The 21,415-nt window shown below is 37.3% G+C and overlaps 1 protein-coding gene across 1 annotated transcript in view; it reads left to right on the forward strand.

Moving 5' to 3' along the window:
* The window catches only part of COL4A3 (collagen, type IV, alpha 3 (Goodpasture antigen)), a 69,240-nt gene that overhangs the window by 28,549 nt on the left and 19,276 nt on the right, over nucleotides 1-21,415 (forward strand). The window contains exons 9-28 of the mRNA XM_009890279.1: nucleotides 1,050-1,112; nucleotides 1,618-1,653; nucleotides 1,768-1,809; nucleotides 3,185-3,262; nucleotides 4,724-4,786; nucleotides 5,038-5,094; nucleotides 7,139-7,183; nucleotides 8,595-8,693; nucleotides 10,310-10,397; nucleotides 11,469-11,504; nucleotides 11,854-12,018; nucleotides 13,150-13,242; nucleotides 13,977-14,072; nucleotides 14,427-14,497; nucleotides 15,741-15,929; nucleotides 16,906-17,074; nucleotides 17,958-18,050; nucleotides 19,162-19,266; nucleotides 20,135-20,232; nucleotides 21,370-21,403. Of these exons, the coding sequence (XP_009888581.1) occupies nucleotides 1,050-1,112; nucleotides 1,618-1,653; nucleotides 1,768-1,809; nucleotides 3,185-3,262; nucleotides 4,724-4,786; nucleotides 5,038-5,094; nucleotides 7,139-7,183; nucleotides 8,595-8,693; nucleotides 10,310-10,397; nucleotides 11,469-11,504; nucleotides 11,854-12,018; nucleotides 13,150-13,242; nucleotides 13,977-14,072; nucleotides 14,427-14,497; nucleotides 15,741-15,929; nucleotides 16,906-17,074; nucleotides 17,958-18,050; nucleotides 19,162-19,266; nucleotides 20,135-20,232; nucleotides 21,370-21,403 (1,720 nt within the window). The remainder of the gene's footprint in view (nucleotides 1-1,049; nucleotides 1,113-1,617; nucleotides 1,654-1,767; nucleotides 1,810-3,184; nucleotides 3,263-4,723; nucleotides 4,787-5,037; nucleotides 5,095-7,138; nucleotides 7,184-8,594; nucleotides 8,694-10,309; nucleotides 10,398-11,468; nucleotides 11,505-11,853; nucleotides 12,019-13,149; nucleotides 13,243-13,976; nucleotides 14,073-14,426; nucleotides 14,498-15,740; nucleotides 15,930-16,905; nucleotides 17,075-17,957; nucleotides 18,051-19,161; nucleotides 19,267-20,134; nucleotides 20,233-21,369; nucleotides 21,404-21,415) is intronic.

The raw sequence follows: 21,415 nt of genomic DNA on the forward strand, positions 1-21,415 counted from the left end.
ATTGCCAGGGATGCCTGGACTTCAGGTAATTCAGAATTACTTCAGACTATGATATATATAAGTATACATATATAATCTATCTATATAAAACACAATATAGATAATATTTGTGTGTGTATATGAAATGTTTTTATATTCTATATCATTTTCATGTATTATATATTTTATATAGATATAGTATTTTTTACAATTATCCCACTAATTTCTAAACCAGAAAATAGTTCTGTCTTAAAAAAAATATTAACTTTATATAATCTGATTAATACAATAGATTCAGTCTTTCTTCTGACTTTACAGAATAGAGTACAGCAAGACAATAGTAATTAATTTTGACATCAGAACTAATAGTGTCCATTATGTGTTAGTATAGTGAGAGAGGGAAGTCAGGCTGCAGACAAACAGTACGTTAGAAATGGAGAAAAACTGGTCACAGATTTAGGGGTTTATCCCTATGAATAGAATAGAATAAAATAGTTCAGTTGGAAGGGACCTACAACAACCATCTAGTCCAACTGCAAAAATTCCCCATGAAGTAAGACTGAACAGATTAGACTACCTCAGCCTCTAGAGTACTAACAAAGGACAGTACAATCCATATTTAAAAAATAGAGATTAATAAGAGAAGGCAGAGCGGAAATTTCTTTTGACTGTTACAACAAATGGAGGACATTAAAAGGAAAATCAAATTTTTATTTTTCCATTTCTTTGAAAATGAAGCCTTAAGGTACAGAATTTATTGCATAGAACATTCAAAAGATTAAAGGCATATTAGGGCTAGCAATAGGACTATATGGATTATGAGAATGTCCACAGTTAAACAGGACATATATCCTCACTTGAGTACCTTAGTTTTAGAATTGATGTTTTCTCATGTTTCAAAACATATGCCAACCAATGAAACAGTGGAGAGGCATTATACTTCTGTGTAATCCTGAGACATGAAAAGGAAATCCAGAGACAGTGCTGCTCCTCTGTTATTCAGTTCATTGAACTTAGCGTTGTGGTTTGCTTGCCAGGAGACTTACTCCTGTTTCTTTTTTAATATGCAGGGTGCCCAGGGTGCTCAAGGATATCCTGGGGAACTTGGACCACAGGGCCCTCCGGGACCTTCAGTGAGTATGAACTTATGTCTCACTTGTTGCGTTAACCTTTGATTTTCCCAAAAGCCTATGGAATTACACAAATGCAATTACCTGACTCTCCCAGACTTGATTGACATCTAGACACGTGTATGAGAAATCCATATATTTCTGCACATATCTGATTATTTTTTTCAGTTTCTTTTGATTATTTTTATGCATGATAATTTCCATGTTTTCAGAAGCATCCTTGTCCATGTAGGCATAAATTTTAATTTTCAAATAATTACCCATAAATTCACTTTAAATACCAATGTGTATAACTGTAAGAGAGATGTGTATGTTTGCAACTAGACTGTATAGACATTCTGTCACCCACTCACAACAAATTGTGGTTGTAAAGGTGGAAGAAAGAATAAAAATAGTGATACAACTCACGTGAAAATTGAGTACTTCAAAACACCTATATTGGTGCTGAAGATAAGACAGATAGAAATTTTTTTAATTAAGGGAATATTTTTTTTTTCCTTTTTTATAGGGCATGCCAGGGAAAGCAGGACCTCCTGGACCTAAGGTAGTCTCAGATTGGTAATAAAAATGAAAACTTCCTATTATGTGTAACATCAATTAACTCATTTTATAGCTGTTTTTAAAATAAAAAAAATAACATTTGGGGATTTTTTTACAGGGTCTTATGGGACTGAAAGTAATAGGAACCAAAGGAAGAAAGGTAATTGTATAAAATGCTTAAAACATTTTTTAAGTTTTATTTCTGTTTTCTGCTTTTTCTGATATACTATGGTGAAGCATTTGGGGAAGTAAGTATGGCGAAATAAAATTTTTCAGTATATGTGTGGAAGTCTTTTATTGGAAAACAGAAATCAGGCAATTAATATCTAAGGACAAACTGTTTTCACATAAGAGCCAATGACATAAACTTCCTGAGAGAAGGGTAGAAACCTAAGAAGAGCCAGTAGTTAATATTTACTAATATATAGCATTAAACTCATTTATGCAGTATTTGCACAGTGTTGCTAAATGCTTATCTAAGCACGTAAACATTGGTAAATACATACTGTCTGTAGACTCACAGCTTCTTATTATCAGCATCTTTTTGGTGTCAGTCTTTATGATGCTAGAGAACCTTCATGACTTGTGATCTGTGTTCTTATTTTGTATCCCATATAATTGACATTAAGCTAGAAATGCCAACGAATACATATATTGTTAGAGGACCAGTGTAGTCAGTCTGAATGTCCTTACAGGACGCTTTCAAGAACTTGGGGCATTGCACAGTTATGCTAACTGACCTGCACAGATTCAGGTGTGAACTGCAACAGCACTATCTGACAGCGGGATTGGTTTTAACTTTGTAATTACTACCGGGAATGTGCTAGAAGTTTCCTGGGAAAACTTCTATAAATAGAACTTACTATTCATTACCATTAGCTCAGGTGACCATGGAGCATCTTGCTTCCTTATTCAAGAGTGATGTATTCTTTGCTGTTACGCTGCAAGTGCACACAAAGGCATTGCACTGGCTTAAAATCACTGGAAATTATGGATGTTGTTTTGTTGAGCTCCACAGGGAAGATCACATTTAGGACTTAATGAAAAAGTGTACTGCAATATTAATGTTAAGGACACATGAAAGCTAATTTTATCTGTCAGCGCTATGTTACAATCATCTCCCTGTAATACACAGACTGCAATTTTGAGGATGTCAGCAAAGACAGTTTGTGTATTTTATTGACTTAATCAAATTGAGAGAAAAATTATAATCAAGGAGATATTTTTATTTGATTTAGTGTTCCAATGGTTGTATAACTTCTAAACAAATAGTATTAAAAATTTAAGCTAATTCTAGATAATTTAACGGAATGCATATACATTTTTATATTTCTTAGCTAGGAGAAGGTTGTCATAGGAGTCTTAAGTCTTCCATATGTCTGTTTTGTCGGAAGATAAATAGCAAGCAAAGAGAAATGTTAACTGTATTAACAGCTAAGTGTAATGACAGAAAAATTTTCACAGTGTCAGAAGTATAGCAATAGTAATTTGAAACAATAAAAACAGACTGCTCTATTTTTCTTTTTTCTTTCAAGGGTGACACTGGGTTAACTGGACCTCCTGGACCACCAGGAACTGTTATTGTGACATTAAGTGGACCAGACAACATGACGGTAGTAAAATTGTTAAACATCACTTTCAGATTAACCATTTTACGACCTTTCAATTTTAGAAGGCATTTCATCTTCATTGTTCCCATAACATTTTCTTTTACCCATCCTAACATTTTTCAGACTTGCTTAGAGTGTGTCTGTGCAGCGAGCTCAGCTGCGGCCTGTGTATTCACACACGCATCTGCACCATGCCAGTGGAGTGCTAAATGCTTATTACTAACTCACCTGCTGTGGATCTCTGAGTACATGAAAAGTAAATTGCTTTTAGCTTTGCCAAATCAACATGGATTTTCTGAATGGCTATCAAAGCCACAGCTGTGTTGACCCCTGGGCCATGTCACTGAAAAGATCAGGACTCAGCTACCAGAATTTCACAGAAGCTTGCAACATGTTCATGTACGTTTCATAGTTTATTTTCTCATTGTTTTTACTGGAACATGAGTAATCGGGGGAAGTGTTGGAAAAACAATGAGTATTGGAGAAAGGAAATACTCTGTTTCAGCTTTTGTTTTAAGTATTGCTTTCTGAATGAGTGTTCTTGCATTTTGTCCTTGTATAGAACTTAAGCAGCAGTACCTGATACACAGTTTTAAGTCTTCACATATTAACAGAACAAGTCTTCAACCTGTTCTTGACTCCATTTTCCTTATTTAATAGGCATCTAATCTGTGGAGTTATCAAAACTCCCTCTCCATTATGTGCTAAAATAAAAAGTGAGTTTTGTATCAAGACTGTATTGAGGAGGGAAGAGAAAGATTGCAGAAGCAAAGTTCAACTTTCAGGCCCAGCAGCTCTTCCTTGTTTAAATCAAATACAGATGATATGGAGCATTTCCCAGACACAGCTGTGTCAGTTTATCATGGGGGGATAGCAATTTTTCAGACACATTGAGCATTAAGGTTTAAAAAACCCCTCAAAACTCCTTACATAAATAGTTTGGGGCATCAGTCTAACCAGGTAATAATCAAGCAGTCCATAAACTTTGGTTTTACAATGACATTAGTATGTGGCCCAATACATAATTGTACTACGCAGTAGGATGATCTAATCTTGAGCTCACAGAGGCATGGATTGCGTGGGTAGCCACTGCATTTACGTATTGGAGCTAACTGTAACTCCACTGAAGCAACTAAGGTTTATTTGGTTTTTGCTTGTGATTTGTTGCTGTTTCTGAGGATATTTACTCCAGTCCCCTTGCATGCAATTACAAGTATGTCATTTTGAACTTGTTGTGTTCAGAAATACATGCACAGCCAATTTCTTTTTCAAATATCATAGACTTAGGCAGGAGTGCTGATAGGAAGTTTCTGTTTCTTAGTCATTAAGTCTTAGAGTAGAACGATCTCTGCTTAAAGAAGCTTGCGGGTAACATAAGGATTTCCCGTTTGTAAAACTTGAGTGTTAGAGCAAGCACAGAAAAATCCAAGAGACCATATTAAATTTTTATTTTCTGTGTAATAGGACTTGAAAGGAGAGAAAGGAGAAAAAGGATCAAGAGGACATCCAGGGCCAATGGGGTTTACAGTAAGTGACCAGAAATAAGTCCTTTAAATCCAGATGTTCAAGCACCATCACGTAGTAAATGCTACTCTTTGGAGTCTAGTATTTACACTACTTACTCCAACCTTTAATGAATGGAATAGAACTAATGAATAGAATACCTATTAATAGCATTCTAACTGTACTTTATTTTTTTGCTTTTTTTAAAAAGATATATTTAATTTAGAAAATGTGAGTCTTAAAATATGTGTATCTTAAGGGTGGTTTTGTTACAGGGGCCAGTTGGGGATTCTCAAAGTGAGAAGGGTGATCGAGGAGAACCTGGAGCACAGGTAAGTGCAAACAATTGGATACACATGTGTTAGTCTTTCCTGAAGAGCAGTTTTGCACTAGTGTTGCTCTCCAGTTTTTGTTTCAGAGCAAATTTTCTTAGATTTAAAAGCTCTTTCATCCAGTAAACCAGACTAGAGAGCTGAAAGTCAAATAACTGTTCTTATAATCTCACATACTGTGAATACATGAAGTAAAGGTCAGTTGACGGTGGATGCACTTCTGTTTGTTTTGCTGTAAAAGTTCTACTGTTGAAACTTAGTACAAAAAAAAAAAAAAGTGCTCTTCTGAACACATACTGGCTTTATAGTGCCAGTGTCTATGTAGAAGAGAATTAAAAACATTGGTTTTACTTAAGGCAGCAGACTTAATTTAGTATGCTCAACCAGCAGGTATGTGGAGACATGAAGAAAATTGTCAAAAGAGAGTTATTCTGTTAACAGGATAATATAAGAAAAAAATCATATGTTTATTTTTTAAAGCATACACATTAAAATATAATTTACTTGAGTATATCTACCTTTTGAAGAAAATTAAATAGAATGTTACCACTTTGCATTCAAATGGCTTTCAAACTTTAAGATAAAAACTAATCAGTGAAAGATGCAGATTCTTAGTAATTAAACCTATATGAATTCATAGCAGTTTACCAATATGTAATCAGGGGAGAACCCTAAAATATTGAAATAAATCAAAATGTTTTGTGACATTTTCTGAACAAAACATTTTTGATTCCAATACATTTTGAAAGCAATAGTAAGAAAAATAATTTTCAAGTGAAGTACTTAACTCAGTCCAAACATATATTTTGAAACTTTTCTCGTACTTCTTGTGGTAGCAATAAATTTCCTTCCACAACGAAAGGTAGCAAGACAAAAACAGTACTACCTGTAGATTGCTCTTTCTTCAATTGTATGGTGCTATAATGATGATGATGCTATAAAGCAACTTGATTGTTATTTTTATTATTCCTATCCATTATGTAAATTCTAATTTCTATTTGAGTCACTGGTGTAAAGTACTAAAAGTTCTCGCTGTCCAATGTGTGTTATTCTTCCTCCATCTTCTGTGTATCTTCCATATTATGTCTTCTGTTTGCAAAAGCCCTGTCCTGTCATGCAGTATTTTTTAGAACTTTTCTTAATTTACATTTCCCTTCCTCCTTTGTGGAGGAAGTAGTAGGGCACCCTTGCTTTTCTGCCTATTGACCTTGAAGAATGCTAAGGAAATACAAATTGTGTTAAGACATTGACTGACTGTCTCTTCTAAAATGAAAACAAAATGTTTCCTTTTGCTATTGGAATTGCATCAGTGATCACAACATATCAAATTTCATTTTGTTCTGTTTCTTTCCCCATTTTCCTCCCTTCTCTTCCTTCCCTTTGTCTTCTTTTTATGTTGTTATGAATTGCTTAACATCTGTTGTTGCCACGATAGATACCAGGACCCCAGCGGAAGGCTGCCTAATGTACTGTGTGCCATAGAAAACAGCAGATACCTCTGGCACACTGCCTCGTTCTGTTTTCACTTTTCCATTTATTGCCCTACTTCCAATACCTTTGTAGTGCACTCCCTATTCTTTTTCATTAAATAATTTCTCCTCAAGTCATCTCTTAACCCCATTTCCTGTAACAGAAAAGTTTCCCTTCAGTATCTTTCCATACTCACCACTAGAAGGGCTACTAGCTGCTGTATTATTTTACTGTTTTATGATCTGTCTTGCTTCTGCAAGGACCTGATTTTGCACCAAGCTTTCTGCACTTGCCTGGCAGTTTGTGCTGGTGAAGTGTCTGCCTCAACTAATCCTCCACAGGAGGAGGAATGTCCAGGGGATATCTTACTCCCTGTTTTGCAGAGTTTTATGAACGTTAGTTATGATTAGAAATAATGAACATTTGAAAAATAACCTTAATGGCTTTTCAAAATTGATAAAGATTAAATACGGTTATATGAACAGCATTTAGTTGTTATGCTCTCTGAATGCAATGACCCCTTTTTTGATAATTTTAAATTTTTTGTATTTTACTTTATGTTTTTCCTTTGTAGGGAAAACCTGGAAAAGAAGGTGCCCCAGGTCCACCTGGCTTACCGGTAATGAAGGAAGCCTTCTAAACATTTCTTAAGTAATAGTCATCTGTTTATCACAGTCATATCTTCCTGTCACAGCTTTTTCCCATTGCAGAATATGTTTGCAAATGTTGATTTGCATACACTGAAACATTTCCTTTCACACAGCTGTCCTTGGGACATACCATGTCCATATAGATTTATGCAGGAGAAGCTCAGTTCATAGATATTGTCTCTTCTGTGTAAAATAAAAACACCTGTTACTTGCTGCTGACTATCGAATGAGTTTGAGATACCGTCCAAGTTATGCAAAATTAATTCTCCTGAGTTTAATTCTGGTTAGTGGCGTTGAAATTTTTGCAAAAGTGTTATACCTTCACTTCAGCATAAATCAAGAAACAAAATGCATAATTTTTAGGCACTAGAATAAAAGTCCTTCTTTTACAAAGAAAAGTTATTGTCAAGGTCACAGATGCCTTGGCCTGAAACAAGATGACTGATAGATACTGAAACTGTCATCTTGTCATCATATAATTCTTAAAATATGGCATTTGATAACCAAAATGATCTCATTTGTGAGAAACTAAAGTTGTTCAAATGTATTTGGAATAATGTATTCAATTGGTTAAATATAAATTCTTTTATATTTACTTCACTTCCACTTTAATGACATGATTAGGGTCACAGTGACCTTACAAATATCAAAATTCTTATTGCCAGAATGCCCATTTCACATATATCTTACTAAAACATCTTCATCATGCCAAAATGACCTTTGCAGGCAGTCTAAACACAGGCCAGTCTGACAAAGAACATGGAATGACAGACCACAAAGCTCTACTGCTTCAGCTAACAGAAAGAAGACTTTGTGTCATGACAAAAACATGTCGTTGCTCTGGTCCCATTTCAACTTTACTAACTAGCAGTGCATTCAGATGCATAAGCCCCTGAGAAGTCCCTTTTCCTTGCATGTGTACATTTGCAGAAAGCCTGAGCAGCAGTCTGCACTATTTTCCTTCCTGGTCTCACTTGCAGTTCTTGAGATCAGCACCATCATGCAGATTGACCAAGTTCTGGGAGAGGGAGTGGCTGAATGTGAGAGTCTTGCACTGTGTTCAGTTTCTCCCCTTTCAGAAATAGTAGTTTGCAGAGGGAGAAAAAATCAGAGCTTCCTACACTTGTGCTATCTGGAGCAGCTCCACCTTGGGACAGGTGGAGTGGGTTGTTATAAAGGCAGGTTTCAATGAGAGACCTGTTGTATTTCCCAGGGACATGGAACTATACTCCAAACTGAGCCTTCCCCTAAGATTTCTTCCCCTGAGCAAGACACGTTCATTTGCCGTCACCATGAAAGACTGAAGCTTTCCATTTTACGTCTTACTGATGACAATGCTAAAAGATTAATCCTCATAAAATTGTGTTCTGTCACCTGCAGGGGCAAAAGGGTGAACAGGGGAAACCAGGACTGGCTGGCAGGAAAGGAGCTAAGGTATTATCTAATGGTTTTGTTGTTGCTTTTGAGGATGAGGATAAGGTATGGTTTGGGGTTATTATATTGTTTTATTCATCACTGTGTATGCAATACATTTACCTAACAGATGACAAACCATGGAATAGAGAATGGATCAGCTGAAATAGATCATGTGTTTGAACTGGTGTCCATCTATGCCCGCTGATGTGTTCCTGTAATTTTTGGTGTATGTGGCTGAATAGTTGTATGAGGAACAGAGGCAGGGGTGGTGAAGGACTGGCCGGGAGCAGTAGTTCTTTAATATTATCAGCAATGTACTGAAGTAACAGTGGGTAGCAAATGTCATGTCATGTATTGTTTTTAATAAACAAACCCATCTCTGTCCTCTGATGAAGGGGATGAAAGGAAGAACTGGTCCCCCTGGAGCTTGTGGTCGAGTAAGTGTAAATTACCTTCATCATATTTTTCTAAACCATTAGATTAAGAATAAGACAGACTGAATGTATGAGGCAATAACAGATGTCATGTGATGCTCTAATGGAGGGATGGCTTTCCCAAAGTACTGATCTTGCTGGGAGGCTCACAGAGATGGCATCTTCTTTCATGTGAAGCTGGATGCATGATCAGGGCCTGGTTAGACCTCACTCTGTTCCAACAATTTTGGCAGGAGTATGGGCTGTTACAGAACAGTTACAAAAATTCACAGGAGTTAATTTTTAAACCAATTTCTAATCGGTTCCAGGACAGGTGGTGTTAATTTTGAAATCCTAAGATGACACACGAACCTAATGGAAACCTTCTGCCCAAATCATTCAAAAGAAATAATTTTGTAAAAAGCTGAATTGTTTGTGATATTGACAGAGTGCTAAAAAACCACTCCTTTTCAAAAAATCAATAGGACAAAAGTAGAAATCTTGAATTTTAATTTTAAGCAGTTTTTTATTCCTTTTAAAATCGGTGCATTATTAGTCAGTTTATATTTCAGTGTGATGTTTATATATCAAGGCACAACAATTATCATAATACTGATTTCCAGTAATGGTGCCTATGCAAAATAATCCAGAAAAGAGCAAAAATTTGGAGTTATAAAAAAACAGAGTTACAGCAAATTGCCTATTGATTTTGCCTGTCATTTGTAGAAACTTTGAAACATCATAATATTAAACTTTAATAAATTAAGTATTAATTTTTATAGGAATGACTTTTTAATGTACGTGTTATATAAGTAGTTGATTTTTGTCTGTTTTCATGTATGATTATTGAAAAGAGTAGTCTAGATGTAGCTGATGCTGCTTTGAGCCAATGGAATAGATTAGGTGATTCCTAGAGGTTTCTTTCAATACTATTTTCTATTTCATGCTACCATAATATTCATACCTTATACCTTGCCTGTATAATTGCATCTGCAGGCGGAGGAGTCCTCTGGGAGTTGAGGAATTGAGCTGAAATCCCAGCCCTATCTATATTTACAGGTCTCTTGTCATTATTTGTGTATGACAACTATGATTTCATTTCTGGCTGCTTGTAATTATCACGTGATTAGAAAGGTCTCATGGTGTCACAACATCAAAATTATGAACGAGCTCATAACATTGTTCTAACCAAATGTTCAATATGAGGTACAGTACTCCTCTCTTCATTCTTACTATTCTTCCTTTTCTTACCATCTTTCTTTTAAGACAGAGTATTATGATAGCGTGGTTGGTGAAAAAGGAGATGAAGGACCCCCTGGACCTCCAGGACCAAAAGGTCAACGTGGCATGCCTGGTGAGTGGGACATCAAAACTAGAATCTTTTAGAAAGAGCTGTCCACTCAAAGGGCTTGTTGTATGCTAGGTTTTTGAGCACCCAACAACCTGCTTCTGCCCTTACAAGAGTATTTCCAAATTACTCCCAGCAAATTGCAGAATTGAAATGTATCCTGAGACTTTGTTTTATGGCTGTATTTCCTCTTAAAAATAATGAAGCTGGCGCACTTCTTTGTGCAGATAACTGAGTTGAGCACCTCAACTCACTGTCATCCTGTCTCATGACCTTAGTTGACTACTGCATCAGCACATTATCTGTATATGCCATAGACAAATCACCAGGGCTGTAAGTCTCCTGTTAAAGGTCATGCACTTTTTGTTTTTAGCTTTCATAGTTTGGTTCATGCCATTTTTATTGCCTATCATTCTAAAATAATAAAGATCTTCAAGTTTTCATTTTGTTTATTTTGGCCATGCTGTAAAATTGAAACGTACTGATTTATTATTTGAGCTCTATCACAATATAGCAAGGACTTGTGGGCTGAACTCTGAGTCAGCATCTTGTAGACTGTCTTATACTCCTCTAGCAAGTCCTTGCGTTCTGTGTTTTGATGGTCTACTTTTATGAATACTTATGTATCCAAGTGATTGTGTTGCATTCAGTGAATACACTTTGTTGTTATAAATCTACTTACATCTTTCCAAGGGATGGCAATGGGAAAGTTGAGCCTTGCCAAGTAATTAATGCATTGTTAAGAGGTAGTATATTTACTACAGGAAATAATAGTGGCAAAAAGAAGCAAGTTTGCAGACCTGTAAGTCATTCTCAAGTAACTGAGTGCATCCTCACCTAAGATAAATGTGGTGGATCCTATTCCTACCTGTTATAAACATCTGTATCTTGCCAGATTTCAGTGAGAATTGTCAGTATGCAACAGTTGCGTAAGTAGTAGATGCCTACTCAGGCAAAACCAAATTCTTAAAAGGTAAAATAAGCTTAAAATGCAGAAGCCCAAAGTTTGTGGTCAATATTACTGAGTCGTGACTTTGCAGTAGTTTAACTCAAGTTCTAAATACATTGTTTTTGCAGGGCCACAGGGTCCTCCCGGAGATGCTGGTAGACCAGGTAGGTGTAATGATCCGGTACCAACAATACAATACATTGTTCTTCCTGCCTGTTATACTGAATCAGCTTTGTGGAATCTTAACTTCAGATAACTTGAAACGTATCTCTTCAGAGGTAAAAAATTGTCACCCAAAAGCATTGATGGGCCAAGTATTTAAAGAGAGGTTAAAGATAATTTTTAAATGTCTTTACATTCTCATTGTGATTATTTAATATATTACAAGATAAAAAAGATTTCTGGGATGAACTCAGTATGTTTATCTCTTGCTCATCCTATTGAGTACTTACTTTGCTTTGAAATTCTATTTCTTCTTGAACTTCATTTTTGTATTTTTTCCTCTTTGGTTAGGTGTGACGAGACCTGGTCTGAGAGGTCCCCCAGGATTTCCTGGGCCAAAAGGAACAAAAGGAGAGAAAGGACAAACTGGCTTGTGTATTGTAGGCCCTCCAGGACTACCTGGTGTTACTGGCAGACCTGGTTCCGTTGGATTACCGGGTCCTCCAGGAGAACCAGGTGACTTTTCAGTATTCCGTATATAATGAATGACACCAGATCCAGAGTCATCTCAATATCTAATATGTGTGATTATATAAGTACATTACTTATAGAGTATATTTTGAGTAATACTGTTTAATGTAATTTCTCTTTGGAAATTTTCTTTTAGGTTATTAATGAAAACATATGTAGCGAAGGTCTGTACTTCACTGCTAATGAGATTCTGTGGGGAACATACAATGACTTCGCAGTATAAAGATTTCTCACCTTTGTAAAACTCTGACTATAAAAATCTCCTGCATAAAACCAGGAAATAGTAATGAGAGAAAATCTGTTCTTAAAATTAATTATTCCAAAAGTTGCAGTAAATATGTAAAACTAAATTCAGAAGGGACTAATCTGAAAGCTAGAGAAATTACTTGCATGCCTCCAGAGGTTTTAGTGGGCCTCAGACTAGGTTTGAAGTTCTGGCAGCATGAAAATAAAGCAGTAGCAGTTTATGAAACTTATAGAAAATGTATTAAGTAGGAATACCTCTTTAACTAGGAGTACCAACAGCATCATGTTTCTTTAATATGGAGTATGGCCAAAACAAGTTTTTTCGGAACCAATACCAATGTAGTGTTTCTCTTTTCTGTCTCTTTTTGAAAAATACATTTGTCCCCAAAATGTATTACCTTAGGAAGAGCTCAATGCATGTTCTGTTTTTCTAAATGAATAGTAAATACACCAGAATAATTTTGTCAAAGATACATTAGCAGCATTAATAATTTAGGATTAAAAAAAAGTTTCCCTTCCATTCATGGTAAAAGAAAGAATTATGTTTCTGTTGATTCAAATAAAATGGAAATACTTTCCCCAGAAGGGAATATGCTTTTTACAGGATAGACAGATGGATCCAACAGTGTGCGGAGATTTTCTTTGGCATTACCATATTTATTCTCAGGGACTTCCAGAGACAGGTGTTTTGGATTTTTCCAGGTAGTTCTCTCTTTTAAATGAATCATAGAATATCTCAAGTTGGAAGATACCCATAAGGATCAGAATACTGTCTCCAGCTCATCCCTGCAACTTTTTTCCCCTTTAGCAACTACAGAATTGTCTGAATAATCTGCTGATGTAATGGTGCCATGCTGATTTCATTAACAGGTAGAGTAACATTTAGAACAGGCCTACCAGGACTTCCTGGAGAGCCAGGGTGTACAGGACCTCCGGGACCTCCAGGAGAAACAGGCATGAAAGGTCAGTTTCAGAAAACTATCACTGAGAAGATGGTACAATCCAGTAATCTTCATGGATCCTCATGAAATTTTGAATTTAATTTACCTCTTAAGCCATTTGATGAGTTCAGATATTTAAGAAAATTCATTAGGGATAGCAAGATGTCTTCCTCCCCTTACAGTAAACATCAGCTAAAAGAGCAGTGCGTGTGCCAGTGCTGCACACCAGTTATACAGCACTGCAGCAGGCTTTAGATCTTCACTGGAACAAACAGTTATTACAGATTGGTAGGGTTTTCGTATTGTTATGTTCAACACTAGCAGTTGTTCACTGAGAGAAGATTCCTTCTGCAAATTTCACCACAGGAGCTGCTGAATCTTTTTGCCACTTGCTAGTCATTAAAGTCACTCAGGCTGTTAAGGAGCTGTGTTAGTTTGAAGCCCATATCCCTTTCTTCTTGTGAGAGAATTTAGCTTATCAGTAGAGTGACTGTATCCAAATGGTTTACTAAAACTAGACTTGAATTTAAACTGAATGTTCCTGCCTTTGCAATTAAATGTAATCAGTTCTGATTCACTGTATGACCACAGGTAATTTTGTACTGTGTTGGAAGTGATCTTCCAACAAAATTAAGGCTGTGATTCTACTGCTGTCTGGCCAAAAAGTGTTATCCATCCTCTGTAACAAACTATGTAACACAGTAGTTAAGCTTGGGAATGACTTGTGGAAAAACTAATGAATTGTTTTCATTCTAGGTGATGAAGCTTGCGTGTGTACTGATTGCACCTATATTCCAGGAATACCTGGTCTTCCTGGTTCTCCTGGGCCACATGGCCAGGATGGCATGCCTGGTAAATTATCTTGTTGTTTCTAACAGGATAGTAGGAAATGCCAATGAATTTGCTTTTAGCATGAGAATCAGGTATGGGCATGTCTGCAGCATGCAGTCCGTGAACTAGCCCTGAGGTTGTAGTGAGTGTGAAAGCCTGATGCAGCTCCATCCACTGATATGAGCATGAGTCCTAAAAGAGGTGAAGTGAGAATGTTAATAGGCTTAGGTGCAGCCTGAAGCCAGGTCCATCTATGATGATGCAGGCAATGTAACAAGCAGAAACATTCAGTGCTGGGTGTGATTATTGGAGCTCGTCAAAATCCATGTCTTTGTTTTCATTTTTTCTTTACAAAATATGCTGTCTCTTTTGCAGGTAGAGAAGGGACAACAGGTCCAAAAGGTTCTCCAGGTTCTCCAGGAGCACCAGGGTTTCCAGGAGCTCAAGTAAGACTTCAGTTTTTCAGATTATTTTTCTGATTCCACAAGAACTATTTCAAAGAAACTTCGTGGCTGCTGTTACATGCAGTGTCATACTGGGTGATCTCAACAGTTTTCTTTCTCTAGTAATGAGTGTGTCTGCATGGGAGGCCTAGGTAGAGACTGCAATGTATGGCTGACCTAGCTTTATGTGAGCCTGTTTTGCTCAGTTCAGCAAGAAGTTCAGCCTAGGCAGCGAGGCAGGTAAATACCTGTGCGATTAACCTGTGCTGCATTTCATGATGGCTAGACTGCTGCTTCTGCGTGGTATGGGTAGTTTACAGTTAACTTCTGCTCATCTGCGTAATTCTATAATCATGGCAGTGGCTGTAAAGCATATATAGAGTTTTGTGTGCTGTGATCTTCATCAGACTTCTTCCTTCTCCTGTTGCCAGTATACTCAGGACTTGCTAAAGCCCCAACTGTGCAGAGAAACTTGCTTCTCATAATACCCTCTTCAGAGGTGCGAATGATGTTCCCTCATGGGAAACATTATGAAGAGGGAAGGCTGACACCTGCTGCCACAGACATACCATTTGGTTGTTCTAACTTGTGCCTGCAGTAGTAATTATTTATGGGAAATTACAGTTGGTGCTGTCCAATAAAACAAAGTCATGCACAAGTAGTCGTTGTGGTGGTTGCCATACCACCTGCCTGTCTGCTAACAGGCTTTTCCAGAAGGCTTCCAAGAGTTCCAGAGCATAGGATCACTCAAGCCCAGTGTGCTTTCAGCTTGTACTTGTTTTGGCTGGGATAGATTACCCACTTTGTACCCTGAGGGGGAAAGAAGGGAGAGAAGTTAACTACGAACAGAGCTAACTGTGGCAATTACAGTGTCCCCGGGGGAGATACTGCCCTGTGGAAGAGAAATTTCTAATTAGATTTTAAGGTACTTTCCTGTCCTTCATTTTGTGCCACCGAAACACAACCAGGTAGCTAACAGTCTGATCCATTAAATGATCCTGCATTATTCCTGCTTATATTAGCCTAAATTAAATGATAATCAGGGCCAGATGGAGTAAAGGCAGGAGAAAAAGGAAAAACAAAAAAGCTCCCCAAAACCTTGTTCACTGAAGTGTGCATTACAGTGAATAAAGACGAGAATAAAGAGAACCACTCTAAGGTATTTATTTTTTTTAAAAAAAAAAGAAGGCTTGAAAACATTTGATATATGTCTAGCACTGAAAATCTTTTGCTTGCTCTGTTCCAGGGACTTCCAGGTTTTAGAGGAGATCAAGGACATAAAGGATCAAAAGGTGAGCCAGGATATGTGTATCCAGAAGGGCCAAAAGGTGAGCGAGGAGAGCCAGGGGCCAGGGGAGACAAAGGAAGAAAAGGTTCAAGTGGATTTCTGGGAAGACCTGGTTCTAAAGGATCCAAGGGTTCTAAAGGTGAAGAGGTGGGTATGCACTGTTTGCAATTAATATAGAATTCATGAAAACCTAAGTCAGTATTTATATCTTGTACAATAGTCTGGTTTATCTATTCAGATATTTCAACTGAATATCCTCTGCCTGACTTAGGGGCACTATGCTCAGCTATAGCAACCAGTACGCATAACCAATATGCAGGAAAGAATGACAGTAAATATTCTGATGTAATACCAGAGAGAGATGAGGCTAGTGTAGGCACATGTTGCTGAAAAACCTCAGTTGCTGAAAAACTTTATATTAGAGCATTATCTGGGATTCCTGACAAATAAGATTTAAAAAAAAAAAAAAACAAAACCCAAAACCCCCCAGTTTTCCTGACTACTTGAAATGCTTAAAAGGAAATAATAATTCAAATAGTTCCTGTTCAGTGTTTTGTAGTTAGTCTTCAGTCAGGGCTGACAGAAACCACAAAAGCTGGGAGGACTGACCATAAAACTAAAATCATTAGGGTGGAGCTCTTTTTTTGTTCAGCAGAAACAAAAAGTAACAATTATTGTTGTGTTGTGTTGTGTTGTGTTGGCTGAGAAACTGTTAAAGCGATTCAAATATGATTATCTCTACACCTGACTCCAATTCAGATATAACTATCTCTACACCTGACTCCACAGTATTCAAGGAGAATCAGAGCTGAGGTGGTTTCTTTACCAAACCTGTTTTAAAAAGAAAAAAAAAAAAGTGTGCAGTGTAATGCCACAGCAAGCTGTTGTATTTATTTGTACTATTTTACTCTTAATAGTCCTCTATTTGTAACCATTGATATTAAAATTTATATTCTTTTAATCCTAAGTAAATCAGAGGAAAAAATCCTCTTAAATTAGCAGAGCTACTCTGTTACTAAAGTAATGCAAGATTATATCAGAGAGAGAATTGTGCGTTTTGTTATGAAAGCTGGTATGGAAAGCAAGTAATGCTTCTTATACACACATGTGTAATCATTAATAGGGATTGGCTGGTTCAAAAGGAGATAGAGGACTACCTGGATTGCCTGGCAGTCTTGGTCTTCCTGGAGAGATGGGGCTTCCTGGACTGCCAGGATATGGACCGCAAGGAATAAGAGGCTTCAAAGGCTCTAAAGGAATACGTGGTCCACCTGGATTACCTGGAGAAGTTGGTTTGTACCTTCCTATTTTAATGTTTTACCTATGTTAAAGAGTACTTGATTGAAATTGCAGAGGTGGATTGAAGTCAAAGACATAATTTATGAAACACGAAGTTTTTCTTGTGATGAGATTTCCACAGCATTGTTCCAACTTTGGTCCCACTGGAGCTAATAGCAAAAGTCTTATGGTCATAAGGGTTGGAAGGGACCCTGTGAGGTCTTTAGTCCAAAATCCTGCTCAGAGCAGGGTCAGATATGAGGTAAGACCAAGTTACTCAAAGCATTATACAGTTGGGTCTTGAAAACCTCCGAGAACAAAGCACATCATCTCTGGGCAACTTGTTCCAGTGCTTGACTGTCCTCATAACAAAAAAAAGAAAAGTCTTTAAATATGCATCTGGTCATCATCATTCGTGTGAACTAAGTCATCGGGTGAAAATATGAAGGACTTAATAATTTTTGAGTGCTGAAAACATACCAGGGTATGTATTTATAGGCCAGCATAATCTGTAAGAACTCAAAGTTGGATGGCAGATACAGTCAAGGTTTCTTAAAGAGAATACCTGTTAAATCTTTATGAAATGGAGATGCAGATTAAGCATTTCTCAGTTGAATCATTTGACTGCTGACTTTGTGCTTCCTTTTCTGGTTCTCCATTAGACTGTAGGAAAGCTGAGAGGAAGACTGCAGGGGGGCTTGGTGTCAGTAAAATTCTTTTGCTTTATGAAGCCAGGATCTGAAGGCTTTTCAAAGTCTGTTGGGGTTTCAGAAGTGTGGAAACTGTAGAAGACTTCATTTTTAACCAAGTAGATGGATCACTAATATTTTTAGTGCTTAAGATTACATATTGCCAAACTATAACTCTTTGTAATATTTTATTATGTATTTGCTGAAGGTCTGAAAGGAGAGACCAGTAGGATAACTCCATTACCTGCATTGCCAGGACCTCAAGGACCAGATGGTTTACCTGGACCCCCAGGAGTGCCTGGTGAGTACATCTGAACTAAATATGGTAAAAATCAGAGAAAATCTGATTAGAATTTCTCTTCCAGCTCTGGCCAGATAAAACTGTTGGGTTACTTTGAAATAGCTATAAAAAGGATTTATTTGGTACAGAAACTATGGAATTAGCTATAACATTCCCTTTCAAGAAAACTAGGGGAAGTGGATGTGAATAGGAGGGGGCACAGGGCCATGCCCATGGTGTGCAGCATGGCAGAGATTCCAAGCAGTCCTACACTATGGCTTGGTTCCGCCAAGAACCAAAACCACCTGGCACACATGCCGCAGCTTGTATACCTAGACGGGTGCCTCTGGCACAATTTTGACAAAAGCGTATCCAAAATTGTGCTAGGACTGCTGCAACCTTCAAAACACAAGGAACAAAATTAGGTTAAAGCATTCTGAATCTTCCTGAAGCCCTTGGCCCTTCTCAGGCTTTGCAGGGGCACAGTCAAAAAAGTAACTGTATTACTAAAGTTCCTGGTTCCTTTTTGATGTGACTGTTACTAACCATTGTTCTAAGATATTGAGAAGCTGAGTTTCCTTTTTTGGGTAGGTTTTGGGCTTGGGTACTAGGTGGGATTTTTTGGTTGCTGGTGTTTTAAATTTTGCAGAATTTTTGAATACACTGAAGGACAGTAAGTGATATTCAGGCTAACCGTAAGGCATCTTTGCTTTGGGTTTTGTAGAACAATAGTCCTTAAACCTGCCCTGAATAGCATAGGAAAATTTCTTGGCAGCTTCATGGTAGCTTCTGTTCTTATAGTTGCTTCTGTTGCAAGCCTCACCCCTATAATGCTTGTTTGTATCTTCTCAACAAGTGGAAGATTTGTATCTGCACATAGCTGTTCCTAGAAGTCTGGAATTTGCACAGACTGCATAAACACTTAACTCTCAGACTCATGCCTGCTTTTATACTGTGAACGCAATTAGCATTTTAACTTTGAAAAGCTGCTGTGGAGGAGAAATAGTGTCTAAGTTCTAATATAATCCACAGTGGTGTCCTAATCAATAATGATAAACTACATAACACCTGATCTTACAAGTTGATATTCTGTGGTAAGATACATCACAGTTTACTTATTTTCCTTTTACAGGTAGAGTTGGAGCAAGAGGTCAGCAAGGTGATTCAGGGCATCCAGGGCCAACAGGTGACACAGGTTTTCCAGGGCTAGGGTTTCCTGGAAACCCAGGTCCAAAAGGTAAAATATGCTTTTTGAACATCTTTTAAAAAAGCAAAACAAAAAAAACCTCCTAATATATTTTTTTCAGTCCACATTAAAAACAGTCAACAAATTAAAAAAAAAAATCAATGAAAATTAGTCAGACAGGGAAGTGCTTTTAGCATTCTTGTAATTTACTGCCTTAAGGTTTATAAATTGCAAGTTTGAAATATTTTGAAGTATTTCAGAGAATCAAGTATCAAAGCTAGCAGTAGGAAAATATTTTAAAAGACACTGATGCTTCCTGGAATACTGCCCAAACAGGTGCAGCCCATCTGAGCAGATTATCCCATCAGATGGATTGTCTTTACCTGGATATGTGTTACAGAGACAGAGCTGTATAAGTGTCAGTACTTTATTTTTGATCAGTTTTCATTATGTGCAATGCAATACCAGCTCTAATCTGCAGGTATTATAAAGCATTTTGAATACTGCAAATTTGGCTGTTTCTCATGCAAAGTCATACTCCCCTTCGGACACTAGAAATATTAAGAAATTCTCATAATCCTGTCAGGATGGCAGGGGGAGGAAGGCTCTGATACTAAAACGACTATGAAGCTGCTTGTTGAAGAAAGCAGTAGGGAACTGCCATCAGATTAGCTTCACTTTAAAAAAAAATAAAAATATCCATGTTAAATAACTGATTTGAAGCAAGTAACCAAGCAGTGTTACAGTCTACATTGAGTGAATATGTAAGGAACAAGATGTGGTGTGTCACATCGGCTCTGAAATCAGTACTGTTTTCAGCTCGTGTAAGCTACTTTAGTGTCAGAGGCTCATAACTGCATCCATACAAATACCTGTTTGTAGAATAAGGTGATAATTGTAGCATCTGTACTGCTTACAGGAAATAAAGGACTTACAGGAGGCAAAGGGTTACCAGGTTGTGAAGGAAAGATTGGAGATCCAGGCCGAGCTGGAAACCTAGGACAACCAGGAGAAAAGGTTTGGTTAGAAATATGGCACAGACTTTTCCATAGGTCCCATTCATTAAATGTAATGCTGAGCAAATAAATTAAGAAGCGTAAGGAATATAGGAGTTTTTATATTTCCTGACCAGTGATGCACAAACTATGAAATTAAATTCTTTATATAAAAAGGAGCTCAAGCCAAAATTTTAAATTCAGATACAGGATTTCAGAACTCCAAGTGTTTGGGATGTTTTGGTACTTCAGTTTTCAGAGCATAAGGGGGATATCGCATTGCTTACAGCAAAAAATTGAGGCCATAGCTTCTGAAAAGTTGTTTATTCACAAATTGCAATCAAGCACATATTTGATGGAGGTCAGTGACAAGTAAGTTTGCATTTAATTATAGCAAGTGCTCTGTTGAATTGAAGCATAAAGGAAGTAGGTTGGAGGTAATACTGCATTCACTCTTGCTGATTAATGGAAGCTAATGTACTGATGGCATATGTAAATATAGGATTCTTGGCTTCTCTAATCAGGATTCAAACTTGAACAAAATAATACTGCCTGCATGTTTTTTTCTCTGCTTATATGCAGTTCTTTTGTGTGTTTTTTGACATGATAAAGTGCGGGGTTTAAGGTTGTAGATTTTTTTTTTAATTATTATTTAATCTGTGTGTTATAGAATTGTCCCAGTTGGAAGGGGCCTTTAAGATCATCATGTCCAACCATCAACCTAACACTGTCAAAACCACCACTAAACCATGTCCCTAAGCACCACGTTTACTTGTCTTTTAAATCCCTCCAGGGATGGTGCCTCTACCACATCCATGGGCAGCCTGTTCCAATGCTTAACAACCCATTCTGTGCAGAACTTTTTACTAATATCCAAACCAAATGTACCCTGGTGTAACTTGAGGGAAGTGTGTTGTGCATTGCTCAGTAGCGATTTCGTAGAGTTTAAAAGCTAGACAAATTACACCTGCAGCTGGTCAATAAGGAACATCCAGACAGTCTGCTGAATTGGAGTCATTAAAAATTACATTGTAGAAGGTCCCTAGGGAACGGAGAAAATGACTGTAATAAAAGAAGTTAATTGATCACATAGTGGAGAAAATATTTTGGCAAATTTGCAAAACATAGCGGATTGTTTACCTTTCTCTTTGTGTTGCAGGGTGACCCAGGCATGGTTATTCCTGGAGAGCCAGGTAGACTGGGTT

This window comes from Charadrius vociferus, unplaced genomic scaffold, assembly GCF_000708025.1.
Source record: "Charadrius vociferus isolate BGI_N301 unplaced genomic scaffold, ASM70802v2 scaffold650, whole genome shotgun sequence".
Taxonomy (NCBI): domain Eukaryota; kingdom Metazoa; phylum Chordata; class Aves; order Charadriiformes; family Charadriidae; genus Charadrius; species Charadrius vociferus.